The sequence below is a fragment of the Taudactylus pleione genome, unplaced genomic scaffold (assembly GCF_031769625.1).
Source record: "Taudactylus pleione unplaced genomic scaffold, aTauple2 ptg000214l, whole genome shotgun sequence".
NCBI classification, from domain to species: Eukaryota; Metazoa; Chordata; class Amphibia; order Anura; family Myobatrachidae; genus Taudactylus; species Taudactylus pleione.
The window spans coordinates 1196966-1215658 of NW_028284616.1; the positions used below are offsets into that span (position 1 = coordinate 1196966).

At 37.0% G+C, this 18693-nt stretch overlaps 1 protein-coding gene across 2 annotated transcripts in view; it reads left to right on the forward strand.

The window, feature by feature from the left end:
* CPLX1 (complexin 1) overlaps positions 1–18693 on the forward strand; it is a 221383-nt gene that overhangs the window by 137612 nt on the left and 65078 nt on the right. For both annotated transcript variants that reach the window (XM_088478493.1, XM_088478494.1), the window contains one exon: positions 7601–7776. In XM_088478493.1, coding sequence (XP_088334619.1) covers positions 7601–7776 — 176 coding nt within the window. The remainder of the gene's footprint in view (positions 1–7600; positions 7777–18693) is intronic.

Below are 18693 nucleotides of genomic sequence, written 5' to 3' on the forward strand. Positions count from 1 at the left end.
AGGGATTAATATATATTCTATTTTATACAAACCTTAATTAACAAGTTGTATTATAGCAGAAAAAGGCTCCAGTACAAATATATAACTTAATACCATATTTGTATGTTTTTCCATTTGCCATAATCAAGAGAAATAGGCAGCTTCAAATAAAGCTACAGGGATGTGTAAACCCTTTTTATTTGCCCAAAGGTCACAATGGGAGATAGTAATCATTTGAAGGTGCTGTAATAAAATGATAACTTGTTTAAAAAATATTTATTACAGTAAGAGAGGAACCTCTTCCCAGTTATGTCAGTCCTCTCAAAAGTGTGAACTCCGTGTGGGATATACAGAGCTATAACTAGACATTTTAGTGCCCTAGGTTAGAGAAAATACTGGTGCCATCCCTATGATGTTGAGAGTAATAGTAAATGATTCAAAGCAGGAGGACATATAACCAACCAACACAGGTGGCGCTTCCATCGTACCTCACTTTACAAGGACAATACAACCCCTCCATTCTGCCATTTATGACAGTGAATACTGACAGTTGGAGCAGCTGTCTGCCTCGTCTCGCTTATTTCAGATTATCAGAGACAGCCCATGATCATTATGTCTTAGAGGCAATTCTGACTCTCAGTACAGACCATTTGCTTCCCTCCAATGTTCACTATATAATGCAGAATTTCACATAATAAGTTCATTAAACAATACACAGCCCCATCTGATGTCCATTACACAATACATCCCCTAATAGATTTCTAATACACATTTCACAGCATTCCATTAAAAATTAACAAGGCTTCTTTATTGTCCATTATAGACTGTACAGCCTACTTCAGGTGTACATTATAAACTTATCAGCCTACCTAGTAGGTCCAATATCGAGTACACCTTTTCATGTTCTATCTGCCAGCACAGTTCCTAGACAGACTGACTCCCAAGGTGACTTCTGTGAATGTTCTCTAGTATGAATGAAATATATACAGTATATGTATATCATAATACACATACTATGGGGGAGATTTATCAAGTCTTGGAAAGAGATAAAGTGGAAAGAGATAAGGTGCAACCAATCATCTTGTAACTGTCATTTTACAGTCCGTTCTAGGAAAATGACAGTTAGATGGTCATTGGTTGCTAAGAACAACTTCTCCACTTTAGCTCTCTCCAAAATATGTACAGGTATATATAGTCAAGCATACTGGAGGGCCGTTGTCAGGAATCAACTTGTTCAACTACTTACTGCTTCTTGCATTGGCTTAAGCAACCTGCTTCTGTGTAGCTGGCTCTTACTCTCACTTCCTAACATGCAAAGTTTTAATATTGTAGCCAGAGTTATAAAAATGAGTGTTAGTAGAGATACATGTTTTTTATTTAGGCACCAATTTAAGAATTCACCAGCATATCTGTTTCAAATCTCTGTTGATCACGGCCTTCCCAACATGAACAACCTGCTGGTCATCAGCTGTTTAAGGACATTGTGGATGAGGTGGTCATGCAAGTGGAAGACAGGATGAAACCAATAAACAGCATCCTCACAGCAATCTAATCAGAGTGCAATTAACCACTCCTGGGAAGACCTCAGACTCCAGCAACCAGACAATTTGTCTCTGCACAGCTGGTTCTCCTCAATGCAAGTGGTTCCAATATAATTATATATTGAGGCAGCACAGACAGTGTAATGGTTAGCATTGCTGCCTCACAACACTGAGGTCATGGGTTTGATTCCCCCTACGGCCATAACTGTGTGGAGTTTGTATATTCTCCCTGTGCTTGCCTGGGTTTCCTCCGGGTGCTCCGGTTTCCTCCCACACTCCAGAAATAGATTGGTAGGTTAGTTGGCTCCCATCAAAATTAACCCTAGTATGTATGTGTGTGTGCATCCGACAGGGAATATAGATTGTATGCTCAACTGGGGCAGATACTGATGTGAACGGCCAAATATTCTCTGTAAAGTGCTGTGGAATATGTGTGCGCTATATAAATAACTGGCAATAAATTAATAAATTTTGTTTTGTATGATTAATATTTCTAAATAGCTTTGTTATGCTCCAAGTAGGTGGCAGAGCATGTGTTTCTCTAAAGTGAGATGTTAACATAAATGGGACAATTGTAACTTTACAATTATTCTGTCATTTTGTTAAAATCTCTCAAAATAATGACATTTGTATTTCTAATTTATAGCAGCAGAGAAAGAGGATCATGAGCAAATTTAAGGGTCAGGGCGCCCCTAGGTACAACAGTGATGGCCACCCCCTCCTCCTATCAATTTTATTATTTTAATTGTTTGCCATCATTTGGCTATGCAGGGGGGTGATACTAACTTGCTGGCAGATAGTGCTCTATCCATCCTTATCTTCAGGGCTTAAAGTAGTCCTGGAGAGGTGGTAGAACTCATCTCTACCGCCGCCTACCCCCCACCCCCACCCCCTGCCACGCTAATCTGACAAGGCAAAACAAGTGTGAAAACTGTTGGGGGCTATGACAGTGGGGGCTATGACTGGTGGGAGCTATGACAGCTTTAGGGGCTATGACAGTGTGAAATACATTTTAGATGCTTTTTTAGCACTCCTGCCATCAGCTGAGACTACAATGTTAGATCACTTAAAAAAAAAAAGTTCTATATCCTCAGTGTTATTTTTCTGCCGTGCCTCTGAGCATACATGCCTACTCTCACGGGAATCACGGGAGGCTCACAATTTTTCCTTAACCCCCCACACTCCTAATAGAGTAGGCATATCTCCCGCATCCCGCCCACTTCCTAGAAAAGTGGGCAGGATGCGGAGATTGTACCTTGAATTTTTGAATCCTTAGGGAAGGGGCGGGACTAAATGGCAAAAATCACTTCATTTAGCCCCGTCCCCTCCTTACGGACCCACAAATCGCGGGGAGTTTATGTAAAGGGGTGGGGCCTAATGCAGTCTATCGTCTGGCTCCGCCCTCCCGAAGAGGAGAGCAGCAGGTCCTCTCCTGCTGCTCCCAGAAAGCTGCCCAGGAATGTCGGCAAGTATGCCTCTGAGTTTTTATGGGGTCCTCACAAACTAGTCTGTCACTTGGATGCCCAATGTTTTTTTGCAACCCCTATGTATTGCCTTCACTTGATTCTTTCCTTACCTATATGCTGGTTTCTCTGAAGAAATTGAGCCTCCCTAGGCAGACAGTGAGTAGCTCTCTGTCTGTGGGACTACTGTGCAGGGACTTGGTGGAGGTGGAACTAGTTCCACCTACCATTAGAAGTAAGGGAACTCAGTTCCACCCCGTTCCTGCCCACTTTAACACCTGCTCATCTCTAATCTGCATCACATAAGGAAAGAAACTGGTTTGATAATTAAAACATTTTGAAATAAAAAAATCTGAAATCTATTAAATAAAGAAAGATCACATTTTGAATGTATATATTTATATAAGACATATTAATATTCTAATTTACCTTGTGAACCACAACAATCCTTTATGAATTTACTATACAAGATAGCTGTTTTGCTATGAGGTGCTTTAATGAAAAGTGCATCTCATATTTCTCTGTGTCTACCAGTTATGATACAGTACATGGCAGATTCTTGTGCTTTCAACCAAATAATGTCATCATCATGAATACACAAGCATATATTCAGTGCCGGATTTTACTTTTCACTGAACATTTCCTGGGCATGTCTTTAATGATACAGCATCAATAAGAAGCATTAATAAACTAAAGGATTGTAAATATGTGTTAATATCGAAAATTGTAATATCTGGCAAATGATCTTAGTTCAAAAAAATTATTTAAGCGAATAAATGCAATCACGAGTGTTTTAACACATGGGGGTCTATTCACCAATGATTTTTTACTTAAAAAATTAAAAAACAATCAATTCTGCCTTTTTTAAGTAGTTTCACTATTCAGCAATGTGATAATGGCTTGATATCCACACTGTATGGATCAAGCCATTGACCTCTACAGTGCTTTTACTTTATTTGCTTTTCAGCAAAGCGAAAAGCGTTAAATTACTCGATAAATCTTTACTTTATATAACGCCATCTCAGAATGGTGTTATTTGAAGCAAAACCTTAAATATCCCAAAAACTGCAGGGACAGAGGGAAATTTTCCCATAAGTCCGTGCAGAATCTTAAAACTCCGCCCCAGTCTGCTTTGTGGTGACCGCCGAGTGTAAGTCTAACTCCAGCCTATCAAAACTGTCTAAATTGATTGAAATGTGTCCATAGGTTTTATATTAGTCTGTATACATGAACTGTATATTTATGTGCTTTTATATTTAGCATTTATATACACTCGGTGATCACCGCAAAGCAGGGAAGGGGATTATTCGCAAGCGCATGACTGAGCATGCGCAGAAGAAGAAACAGAAGGTTTTGTTTTTGTAATCCCGAAAACAGCGCCTTCTGTATCATCGCAGGGACACATTGTCCCTGTGTAGAAAAATGCTGAATGCAGCCATAAAATTTAATACTTGCTTCAAAAGAATTGTGATGATGTTGCCTGATAATATTTGGGGCAACATAGTCACTCTTGCTAAATAGAGCCCATGGGTTGGTTCTGTCTGCAGATAGATGCACACCCTGTTCCCATTTCAGATACCCTACTGAATGAATTTCTATGGAAGCACATTAAACACAGTATATACAGATGTGTCCATATACATCTATACTCAAATCATGCCTAATAACCCCATGCGGTACGCCAAGGAGATTGCAACTTAGCCACGCATGTGACTTTCTTTGAAAAATATTATTTTTAATCTGCTACTTTACACCAATTCTTTTGCAGCAAATATACTTATTTAAAATGCTTCATACAGTATTAGCAAAAAAACACACAAAATTCAGGAAAAGGTACACAATCTGGGTAAAAGGCAAATGATAGAGGTCCAATACGAATGACCCATGCCATGTCTCATGACACACATCATTCCCTTTAATCTGCTACTTTATAAAAATTGTGTTGCAACATAATTACTAATCTGAATTATTTTGTACACTACAGTATTAGCAAATTAAGGGTCTGATTTAGTAGTGCACACAAGTGCACTGCTGATTGCAGATTCTCAATTATTGGGATGTGCAGAATGGGTCCTGGGAAATCGGACGCAGGACCCGCTATGCCTCTGCCTGATTGATAATCCGGCGGTTCAAATCCTGACAGTGGAAGCCTGGCAGGGGTGAAGATCCCGATCGCTAATTAAGGTAAGTATAACTAACCCTATTCTCCCCCCTAACCCTCCCTTAGGGGTGCCTAACCCTAACCTCCCCTCTAGTGCCTAACCCTAACCCATCTCTATCTAAACCTAACCCCCCTTCCCCGCAGCCTAAACCTAAGTCTCCCGGGGGGGTGCCAAATCCCTAACCTCCCCCCGGGGGTGCCTAACCCTAACCCCCCTTCCCCTAGCCTAAACCTAACTCTCCCAGGGGGATGCATAACCATAAGTCCCCCTGGGAGCCCAAAAACCTTACCCTCCCCCCGCAGCTGTCCGCACCCAGCTTACCTTCGTTCGGTATGCCAGGCGTTGGGCTCCCAGCGTAGGTCTAAGGACAGGCATCAGGATTCCTGACTACATCCCATTTGCGGGGTGGTATGGGGATGGCCTGTGTACCTGGAAACGGGGGGGTGTCACCCCCATTTTCCAGGAGTGTCAAGGCCAGGATCTGCGTCCATGGAAGCAGACTTCCTGGCCTTTCAAGCTGACAGGACCCAGCCAGGCTGTGGTAAGCATGAATGTATGAGGAGGACACATCCTTAGTACAGAGTGCAGCAAAACTTTGGTACAACTCTTTTATAAGCTATTTTAATGCAAGGACATTTGATATAATCCTGCAATCGATAAACAGATAAACTAGTATCTTCATGTGCATATCATAGTTCAGTGGTAACATATGAATGATGCATGTCAAGAAACTCGGAGAGTTAGAATCTTCTAAAATAAGTGGTCTCCAGGCAAAATACAATTTATTTTAATGGGGTCATACCACAATTGGCTTTATACAATAATTTCCTCTCTGCTCTTTTTCATTTTTTGAGACTAGATTTCCTGATGTAAAGGGAAAGCATTGATCTTTTTGACCTGGGGTTTATGAGTAAATTCCCTTCATCTCCAGTACAGATGTCAGGTGAATTGAAGCAATCATAGATACATTAAAAAATTGATGGTATCCTAAAGGCTATCATTTCTGTTCATCTGCCATATGGAGAATAACTTGGGAGTCAGCTTTTGCAAGATAAGAAAGTCTAGCAGAAGATACATTTATTTAACATGTTCATGATTGACCTTGTCTTAATTTTCTTCAATTAATTTCATAGTACCTGTCCACACTATCCAGAGTTTTTGCCTATTGGACGTACTGTATATTCATCTACAGTATATTCCTTTTCCCCAACTTAATGTAGGCACACAATCTTTATTTTAGTGTTGTTAGTCTTATCATTAATATTATTATTATTATTATTATTATTAATAATCTATATCACCTTTTTGTGGTTACAACTACTGTACAGGTCAGTGATGAACAGTTTAATACCTGAATACATTGTCAGCTATAGTTGTAGCTGTTTCTTGCCCAATTTTAGACCATTGGACTGCTGCAGCTCCCCCTCCCCTGCAAGTCCTATCTCCCCAAGTTGCAGACAGGAGCCAGGGTTGTGCTACGTAGCCTTACCCTGTGATCAGATCCTGCCTCCTCTCTCTCCTCTACTGCCTACATGACAATTCAGCCTAGAGATGGCCATAGAAGGGGTCACCATCATTATGCCATCAGTGCTTTTGCATCTATGGCATGAAAACATCAATAGGAAACCATTGATGGTTTCAACCATTGATGAGCATTCTTAATGTGTCAGTGAGCCAATCAGTGAATGGCAGTGAGAGTCTGAAAACTCCAGTGGGAGGAGACTAAGTAGAGGGCAAACAAGAGAAGGGGGTAAGACTAACTGGCCAATGGTAGCAGAACTAAGCTCCATGCCCCTTACATCAAAAAAACTCAATTGCCACATCTCTTCCCTATTTCCTGGCTTTTAAATGTTTCTGCAATGTTAATCCTCAAAGGAGTGGGGCTTAATTACATCACTGGGGGCTTAATAGAATGAAAGAATCAAGCCTTGCACTATTCAATGTCTGAGTGACATTAACTATAAGGGGGGACTTTAGGTAATTTCCCATCTCACCATTTAAATATCTACAGTGCTCATAATGAGTCTCAATTTTCTTTAGCAGGAAGTGGGTAAAGAAACAATTTTATTAAAGGCAAAATCTGGATTGTTTTCAACAAATCACAGTTCATAACATTTTTACTTACATGTACAAATGTCACTCCAATGTGTCTGTTTTGATTTCCTTTTGACTGATTTATGTAATTAAAAATTCTAATTAATTTGAAAAATTATTTCTCTTGGTTTTTTTTTAAACTATAATTGGAAATGTGTTTTTATTATAACATGTTTACAAACTCATTATAAACTTTTTAAAGGAACAAAATAAAATACATTTCAAGGTCTTAATTTGATTATAAAAATAAAAATTAATGTTATATTTTGTTGAACAAATTGTAATTAAAACAATAAATATTTCTACAGTACTTACTTCATTTTGATGTATATATTCTAAATGTTCACACATTGTATCATAGGTGCTACAAAAGACATGGGAAAAATGCTTGGGGGTGATGAAGAGAAGGATCCAGATGCCCAAAAGAAAATGGAAGAACAACAAGAGGCTCTACGTCAGCAAGAGGAGGAAAGGAAAGCAAAATATTCAAAGATGGAGGCGGAGAGAGAAGTAATGAGACAAGGTATCCGGGATAAGGTGAGAAGAAAATTATATTAAATATTATTAAATGTGAACAGAATACTGTCATAAAAGAACTTATGCTAATATCTACAAGTGGTTTGAAGCACATATAAATTCTATGGGCTTTAATAACTAAGAGTCAGGTTCTAAAATCTGGTGCTTCCGACCATGTTTGTGCCTGAAATTTAAAAGGGCGATGCATTTACTAGCAGTGTTTTGCTTATAAAATCACTGCCCTTTTAAAGTTTGGATATAAACTTGATCCAAAATGAACCCGACACTTAGTAAATAGAGCCCTATATGTTTTACATTACTATAATGAATATATTAACCATCAAGAAGGCAGGAATTATTTAAACCATCCTGTTCCTATATAATTTTAATTTTATTTTTTGTATGGGTGATGAGGCATATAGTATAGTATCTTGATATTGGAGGTTTTTTTTTTCTAAATTAAAGATCATTAATTATGACATGATCATTGATTTTGCTGTTATATACAGTAATTCCATAAATAATTATATGCAATGTGCTCACTAGTAATAATAACCACACAAAGAGTAGTTTAATTTAAATTCTTAGAAGCCACTAGATAATGAATTGTACCCTACACTACACTACTTTCATAGCCAGCAGTTATGCATACTTCATTGAATAACTAATTTAAATAATTTTTGAAATTCTCAGAGAACACTGTGGGCTGCATAAAGCTACGTATATAGTAACTCTAGGGGTTTTATTGTCTTAGACTCTAATCTCAAATAAATGTATTAATGAAAATGAAATTTAATAGATACCTTTAGTGATATTGCTCAGGAGTATTTTAATCAATGTATGACAAACTGGAGGTTTTACTTATCACACAATAATATATGTTTGATATTTTATAAAGACTAACCAAGCAGAAGTCAATTTATTACTGGTTGAAGGACTGCCACTAATGAATGATATGACAGCTATGTGGAGAAGTGTGGAATACATTACAAAGAAAACAAAATAAAAACAATCAAATCCCCTCTTTCATTTCTCCTAGACATACAGGAGAATGATTTCAGTAGTAGTAAAAACCTTACCAAATTAAAAAAATATTTAATTTTAATTGATGTGTCTCTAGGTGCACAATAAAAAAAAACAAAACACTGCTTTGAAGGTTAATTGAACAAAATGGAGCTTTACTGTCGGCATTCCTGAAATAAAATATAATAAACAAAGTAGCCGTCTCGCAGGACACTACCTCACTTCTTGACCCCTGACTAACAGGGCAGCTAGTCTGCAAATGTAACACAGTCATAATCTTTATAGTCCTGACTCTCACAGGTATAGACACAGCCTCCTGGCCTGACTTGGCTGCCACACAAAGTCTCTCTTATGGTTCTATCTACCTTCTGCTGGTACGGATGCTGGCCTCCTCACCTTTTTAGCTTCAAGACCCACTGGCCTGTCTTGGCTGACACAGCTTTACATAAACACAGTCTCAGAGATCTATGGTCCTCCCTGCCCCTTGCAGATATGGACACATGGCAACAGTATTAAATACAACAACTCTACTGATCTTGATTTGGTGTGCCAGAAGCATTACTATTAGTTTGTGACTAACACACCTATTAACCATTTTGAGACTTGCTTTGGCCTGTTGCATTTAGTAATTTCTTTTTACAAGCTTACAAAGTAGTGCATGTGGTCATTTGCAATTGCTGTTCATAATCATTTTGACTGTGTTTTCAGTGCACTGACTGTAAAATTCATGACAGCATAGCGATAGAAGCTCAAATCCATACAATTCAACTTCTTGATCTGGTGCAGCAGAGGAATGACCACTGGTTATTATTTGTAGCAACTGGCTAATGAGTAACATACAAATTGATTATTTCTAGAGTTTATCTACCCTGTTGCACTGACTGGCCATTATCACTCAGACAGTTTCGAGCACACTGCAAAATACTGCTAATTTATACATTAAAAAAAATACATCCATAGAGCGGATTACTTTCAACATTCCGTTAACGCTGTGCTTATAGTAAAGTTATCAATCCAAAAAGACAAATTGCAAGAGAGAATTGCATCCATCAAACACATATAGAGTGGGAAAAGCAGTACTGTACAATTTTAGAGAGCAATAAAAGTGAAGTGTCTATACACATAGCAAGAAAGATACTGGGAATTACAGACAAATTACAGTACAAAGCATGATATCTACAGTACAGTCTCTACTTTTGTTCATATAGACTTATACTAAGACCATAACAGTGGTGTGTTCTTGGTTTCAATGCCAACCAATGCATATTCTGTATGAAGTTTGTATGTCCTCCTTATGTCTGCATGGCTTTCCCCCAGGTGCTCCAGTTTCCTCCCCCAACCTAAAAATAAAATGTTATGTTATGTGGCTTCTGATAAAAATTAATCCTAGTGTGTGTATGTTTGTGTGGCAAGGAATATAATAATGTGAATTTAAATTATAAGCTCCACTGCGATAGGGGCTACTGTGAATTCTAAAAATATTATCTGTACAACTTTTTGTAATATATAATATAATGGCTGTGTTTACAGGATTATGTCAAATTTAAATAGCACAGTTATTTATTATAACTAACACAGGAGATATCTCAGATATCACTGATGTTTACTAAAGTACCAGCAAATTCTTTAGAAACCCCCTGTGCCCATAGCTCCATGTGGAGATGGATATATGGATATACAGTAAGTCTTAGCTTTCCAAGTTTGGCATTGTTAGCCATTGTAGACTATAGTAGGCTACATTGTTGCTGTAGAGGGATACTATTCCAACAACCTCTGCTGTGCGCATGTGCAGTAGGCAAGCCGCATCAGGACGAGTAGACTTTTTCAATGGTGTGCTCAGTGACAAAAAATGACTCTTTACCATTTGCTAGGACAGCTGCTTTTGCAGTTAGGGTTAAGTTTACATTGAAAATGCCATCGTAGACATTCTAACTAACGACATTCGCAATGTCAACGTTCTGGCAATGTTGACATCATGCAAGTGTCGATATTGCAAACAACATCATTAAGGCCATTTGGACATTATGAATGGGACATTATACCATCCCATACATGATACTACCTCAAAATTGCTATAAAATGCAATAGTTCATAAATTAACAATAACAGACCTACTGTACCAAGATGAATTTAAAAGCTTATTCTCTCCTAAACATTATTTTAGTATTTACTTTTCAGTGTCCATTTGGTGCAGGATCAAAATACCAGTAGAGGTTTCCTGTCCCATTTCCCAAGATAACCTAGCACTGAAACTTCCTGGGAGTACTCTTCAGGGTTACTGTGATTAAATAACTGTTCTGATAATAAGAGCTGCAATGTGTTACTGATTATTTAACTATTTTGCTCTAGGGATGAAATCGTTAACCAGTCAGATGTAGGTTTCAGTTTTTACCAGCTATTGTTTGTATTTTCTTACAGAAATTAGTGCACTATTTATCTGTTAAAACATAGTTATCATCTATACCACAAGAAAATGGCCATCATTCTCATAAACAGGGACATTAAAATTAATATACAGTACTGTTCAAATATTGATTTGATTTAGATTTCTTTAGATTTCTCTTTGGTTCATTCACTTTGCATTTTGTTAATTGATAAAAATAAACTGTTAACACTTCTATTTTTTAAAGCATTCTTACTTTGCAGCATTTTTTCCACACCTGCCTTAAACCTTTGCACTGTATCGTATATTAATGTTAAATTTCATATTCTGTTTTATAGATAACTGATTGCTCTGCATACAGAATAGAACAATGACATTTAGTGACTGGCATATTTATCTAGCAAGACAAACATCTGTACCATGAGTAAATGTGTTATGAGAAAGTAAACAGATATGTATAGTTATTTCATAGTTGCCTACCCTCCCTCATCCTCTGGAAAAGCCTAGTTTCAAACTCTTATCTCTTGCTTCCCCGAATTCTGGATCAAAACCCTGCATTCTTTGGATACTTCACTGCAGCTGAAGCACCACCAAGGAGATTCTGGGTAAGGACAGTGATTTGCAGCAGGCACTAGGACTGCTGTCCGGGCTCTGCAGCCTCTGCTGTTGACTCTCAGAAACTCCTTGTTGGACCTTCAGCTGTAGAGAATACAGCTTGCATGATTTCTGCGATCAGTGTCTTCTTATCTCAGTGTCTGTTGCTATTGCCAGTGTGTGTGAGTTATGGCTGACTGTGAGAATGCCCATATAAACAATGGAAATTCTATTACATTTCATCAAAATATATAGAATATGTGATAAGAAATTTCACAATGAGGCCTATTAATTTAGCTTCCTGTGATATTTCTTTAATGGTCTATTTTCTGCTCACAGCCTATGGAGGTGTGGGCAGAAATCTGACACAATATTGTCAAGTGTGGAGTATTTTAACTGGTTATTTTATGACATATTCCAGAATGTTAAACCATAAAATAGTTTCTTATGAATGGTAAGTCTTTGATCAATGTATTTGATAGACTCTTATACAAATTATTAAACTCTGTGAGGTAATTTTAAATGAATAATATTTTGTTTCATATTCCAATTTAAGTAATGCTTGTCAAAAATAAGTAATAATAATATTAAATGATAACACTCACTGTTTTTTAAAAGCAATATTTCTCACCTTATCATGGTTATAAATGCTAAATTGAAAATGCAAAGCAAAAATTAATAAATAAAAAAATAACTATTAGAACACTACAGTCTACTCTCAGTTGCCGCCAATGAAAGTACATCATAAAGAAGAAAAAAAAAATCAATATTTGTATTATGAGAACTAGAAATGCATGTAATATCTTACCAGTGCATTTTTCTGGCACTAGGAATCAGAAAGATTCAGTCAGGGCTATAAATTGTGTGTCAACATAAATTCCCTTTTATAAGCTCTTTTTTTCTTCTTATTCTCTATCTATTGCCTTAAATGCCAAAAAATCTAGGACACTGTCCTGCATGAGGTTAGAGCCTCTGGCAGAGTTCAAGTTCATCATGGCAAATCAAATTAGTCTGGCACATAAATCCTTAATGAAATTATTTAGATGTAGTAAATAATTTCTGTAACTTAAGTTATGAAAAGTGTTCCATGTAATGTTCACATAATTTTGACTACAAGATTCCTTGGTACAATTTGCCAAAAATACAGTATTATTAGTCAAAGCCCAACCACGCCACACAGCAGAATGAGCTAGCCAGAATCAGTCCAGCTAAATTCTTTCTACAAAATACGAATGTACAAATACAATGATTGCATAATCAGAACTTCACAACTTCCTGATGTGATACCACATTAGATTGGCTTAAATATAAATGCTTCTCATACCCACTCTATTTATAAAAAAGAAACAATTTTCCTATAGTTGATTTGGCCTAGTTGCTGATAAAGATGTGCGCAGACCCCCGTGTTTTGGTTGTGGCAAAACCACCCTCAAGTGTTTTGGTTTGGATTCAATTTTGGTTAGCTTTTGGACTCCATAAATCAACTAAAATCACATAATTTGGACTTGTTTACATGCAATCTAAACCCAAATTTGTTTATAAATCCAAGTCCCGAACTGACAGCAGACGCGAGCTGGGACTCGATTCCACTCGGAACCGCTAAGTTTGGGTGTGTATGTATGTCAGGAAAACTGAACCGCACATCTGTAGTTGCTGTGTAGCATGTATATAGAAAATGGTAAGGTGCCAGAGTACAGTAAACTTTCGGAACACACGAAAGTGTTTATTAGCCTTAAGCATATTAGCCACACAAAGCAGAATGTTTCAGGCATACTTCTGCCATTGCTTTAACATACTGTAGTACATGTGAGGTGCTGACAGGTAGAATATCCAGGATGATACATTTCGTCATGGAACGAGATTATTTCTAAAGTTTTGTGACAAGAAAAGACACTTCAGATTGTAAATGAGAGGAGGACTGTTGATTGCTGCTGATTGATATATTACTCAGTCCTAACAGAGCAAAAGGAATCTTTGAACAGCGATCCAGACCCAAACTTCAGATTGTATGGTAATGAACTTTTGATACAGTGTGTAACATCAAGAAATTTTCTGCATAAATATTGGCCATATTTACAAGAATCTCAGAACTGGCTTGGTGAGGAGGATAAAAGTGAGTTTGCTCCTAAACTGAACGCCTCCAGGTATATTACAGTATCAGTTAATTTGTTCTGAATTCGTAAAGGGACTTGTGCAATTCTGGATTAGTATGTATTGATTGAAAATTTAAGCTACAGTATATGCCAATATAAATGCTCAAGCTGATGTGTGCTCCTATTGTACCGATGTGTGTTTAGCTCTTCTGAATGTCTCCTTGATTTTATACTTTACACTCTATGTAATTGTTGTATTTTGCAAAAAATAGACTAAAGGCGCACATCCACTAGCAGACATTAATGGACGACTGAATGATAATGACATCGTTATCATTCAGTCGTCCATTAATCGTGCATGAATCGGGCACTAAAATGTCGGAAACAATCAGCGATGTGCGCTCCAGCTGGTCGTTTTCAACATCAATCATCGCCCAAAGCATGCAGGCCGATGTGCCGATAACGACAGATTGACCGTGTTCAGGGATGATGGAGGGTGCCTACACTGAACGATATATCGTTCATTGTAGATACTGCACTGTACACTGAACGGCTGAATGATGATATCGTTATCGTTTGGTCTTTTCATTGTCACCTAGTGGATGTACCCCCTAATTGTAATAGCCAACATCATAGTTTTAATTGCATTTTGTTAGTCTGCTAAATAGTATGTGTTTATGCAGTGCTGTCTCTTTTGGAAAATTGTTTATTTTGCGAAAGGAAAGATTGTATGGCAGTAATCATGCAAATATGCAAAATGTCCTATTGCACAGTAAATTCGTTTGGCCTGAATTTCCACCTTAAATTTGCTCAACTTTAGCCTAAACATATACACATAAGGCAGCTGCAGGGAGAACTACATCTCCCAGCAGCCACCTCCCCTCCAAGCAGCCCCCTGGCCTCCCATCAGCCTTCGCGAATCCCAGCAGCCCCCTCCGCAGTTCAAAGAGGAAGGGGAGCTGACCAGGAGCTGTGGAGACCACCAGAGACCAACGGACCGCTAAGTAGGTTGTTTTTCCTCGCACCACGGGCATTTTTTTTAAATTGAACACCGCGGGGGACATCGAGAGCACGCATACGCGTGGTATTCCACAATTGTTCTTTTGCAGAGAAAACCATGCTCCCAATTGTATCTACCCCAGTGTGTGCTTGATTGCCTTGAAAAGCAATGATGTTTAGTTTGGTTGCTCTCAGTAGCAGACGCTGCTATGCATTCTTAGAACTTTTTGACCCATTCTAACTTCAAATGACTTTATTGGCTAAATGTAATAGGGTGAGAGTTTAGAAAATGTCAGTAAACTCTCACACTTTTTAAACTCAGCCAATGTAATAGAGTCTGAGAACATGCACTCATATGTTTTAGCCTCGAAAAACTCTCATGATTTAAACTCTCATCCAGATGTTTACCCATTTTGAAGGTAAAGCTCGACCAATGTGAGAGCTTACTGCTAAACTCTCACATTTTCTAAACTCTCACCCTATTACATTTGGCCCTATATGTTACTTTATCTGCAATTATTACCTCTCTGCATAAAGTGTCGACACTGGATGGTGCAACCAAGCTACAGGATATTTTGTGATGATGCAAAAAGGGAGATACAGATACTGCTAATGTATGTATGTAATAGATGATTGGGACTTTAGTGTTCATGCCACAAAAATTACTGCAGATTGCAGTTTCACCAACAGGAAACGTTAGATAGTGAGATTAACAATAACTCATGCAAAAATATTACTGGAGTCATAATAACAAGGCAAAAACATGGACATTGCTTGGGCAAAAATTATCTTTATTGAATATATTTTTTGAATATATATTTAACTTTTAAAAGCATGCACCTTGCAAAAGTAGGCTGAAATAGACATATATTTGACATTGATAACAATATTTCCTAAAAACATCTTTATAATGTGTCATTTTATAGCATCTATTATAACTTATATTCTCGAAATAATAATTTGCATAGCATTTGAATTTAAACATAGAGCACACATACAAAGGAAACAAATGTGTGCTTGGAATGGTACATTGATTTTTGCCTATTTGTTTATCTTTTCCACTTCTCCTAAGGGATTGATTAACACTTATTCTGTCCAATACCCAGAGGAGTGTTTAAGCAACTGAGCAATGATTTAAGCACCTTGTCAGAGAGAACAAAAGTTTCACTTTAATACCTTTCTCTAAGCTGCTCTCTATAAAAGATTTGTTTTGAGAATTTAATTTACAGCATATGCAAAGTAAGAGGATGCCACTGGAAAAATGCAGGCTTAGATCCCTATCTACGAAAATGTAATGCCAGCTTAAATTACATTCAAACACTCAAACTATGTAGTGCATAGGACTGCATTGTCAAGTGTTTAGATAGCATACTTATAAATATATTTATGATATATTACTAGTGGGCATACTACGTAGAAGTCTATGTACTCATTCTGCCTTTAATTTTCCCTACATATTTAATGATCCTCTGAGCCCTACAAATGTATCCACTGTCAAAGAAAGATCTTACTAAGCACAGTTCAGCAAAAAATACCTCATCTAGCTGTACAGTACATGGGATAATTGGGACAATTAAAGCCTGTATTTAATCAATATATAATTATTTGAATTTCATTCTTGAGAATAAACAGGTATTGAGTAGATTGAGAAATTTACAGTCATGAATATGTAGTTTCCCCATAATAAATATCATATTTTGCAGAGTAGTACTAATATTAAATACATATGTAGATATTGAGTAGCGCACCATTTACAACTACCCTCTCTTTAATTGCTTTTTAACTATTCAACTTTTTGGCATTTTGGTCATACCTAGCCACTCTCACTCTAAATATTTTTAAGACAATTATATTCTTTGTGATACCTTATTAGAGGAGTAAAAATGAATACATGACCTTGGATTGTGTGGTGGATCTTTGCTTTTCCTTTTCTAATAAAATATTTCCTAAATCCAGTCCTCACACACCCTTTTCAGGATGTCTATAATCTTGTACACGGGACTTATTGTAGTCTACCAGCTGGGTCAGTCATTAGCCTATCTGTTTCTACTGACAGAAGTTTAGAAAACTTTAGTTGTTGGGTATGCTTAAGGACAAAACTTTCGAAATACTGTTATATGGTCAAAGAGTATCACAGCTTTGTGCAAAAACAATAACTCCCACAACCATTGCATACATTTTATAACAGCTCTAGAAAGTAATTTTTTTGTAAAACAAAAAGTGATTTTTTCATCGAAATTATCCAAAACACATGAGAGCTGGATAGCCAATAAGTTATAACCGAGTAAAACCAAACTGCTCATCTCTAGTCTAAATTAATCTGCCCTTAAGTATGAAACAGGCAAAAGTTTGTAGACAAATGTAAGATAAATATTAAGTAAATTTTACACAAATCTGTTATGAGAATGTAATTTCAATTAAAAATGTATTCCTTTTTACTAAAGTGATCATGTAACAACACATGCAATTCAGTTTAGAAACAATTCTCAGCAGCCTCACTGTTAACCAAAAATGTGTGAATTGTAAGACTTGTAATCAAGTCACAATATTTGACAGGTTTTTTGTATATTTTATTACATATTCATACTATATTACTGTGAATTAATTTTGTGCAAATAAAAACCTATATGCATTTTATTTTCATCAACCTAAAAATACAGTAATTTATAGTAAATTTCTCGTCTGGAGAAAATGAATCAAACAAATAATAATGTATTACCTTATCTATATGTAAATTGATATTTTGAAGCTGAAACTTTATTGTTATGTTAATTGAAACATATTTCATTCCTCTGGTTACATGGTGCTTTTCATTTATTTTATTTTCAGAGTACAGTACAGTACGTAATTTGTGAATGCCATTATACATTTTTTAACCTTTGTATAATAAACATAATACATTATACTTTAATGGTTCAGATAAATTAAAGCTACAGTAGTTTAAGGCGATTCTTTGAAACCCTCTTTTATTAGATAGTCATACAGACAGATAGATGACAGAAAAATATGCATGGATAAAATCAGATAAAATCAGAAATTAGTTGCTACCAGCCTTAACCAGCTAATTCCCACTTTATTCTGGGAGTGCCGTAACATAGTGTTAACGCTAACACTATCTTACAGCACCCTCAGCTTCCCCTCACATGATCACTACACATCGCCAAGTGTACTAGATCCCTCTCTGCATACCCATAATGAGGGACCCAGAAGACTGGTAGGCGGCTCGTACACCAGCATCTCAGTTACAAAAATTGCTCTTGTTTTGCAACAAGGAGCGCCAATATTCAAATAATCCAATATTAAAAAATGTACATACATACACTCCAAATACATTAAAATTGTTCCAGATTAATATATAACACCACAAGATACATTTCAATCTGCTTTCAATCTCAATATGTATAATTAGAGTGCATTCAAAATAGCAGAAAAAAGTCCACATTACATACAATAGACCCAATTGGTATTGGGAGCAGCTGATTTGTGTCCTTGTTTTATAGGATTCAATATATATAGCCAAAAGTATGCCTTTGTCTCCAAATTATATTGCCAGGTTTTATTGCTTATCTCCAACCTCCCTTTCTTAGTAAATCCCGTGAGACAGACTCACAGCCCACCAGGTAAAGCATTATGATTGCAGTCCTGAGAGGAGCACTTTCTCCTTCTCTGTGATCTTACAGCTCCCCTGCTTGGGCTTTAGGGGTCTATTTATCAAGCAGTGAAAAGCATGGAGAAATGAACCAGTGGAGAAGTTGCCAATAGCAACCAATCAGCTCCTACCTATTATTTTATAGACTCTACTTGATAAATGCTACTTCAGAGCTGATTGGTTGCTATGGGCAACCT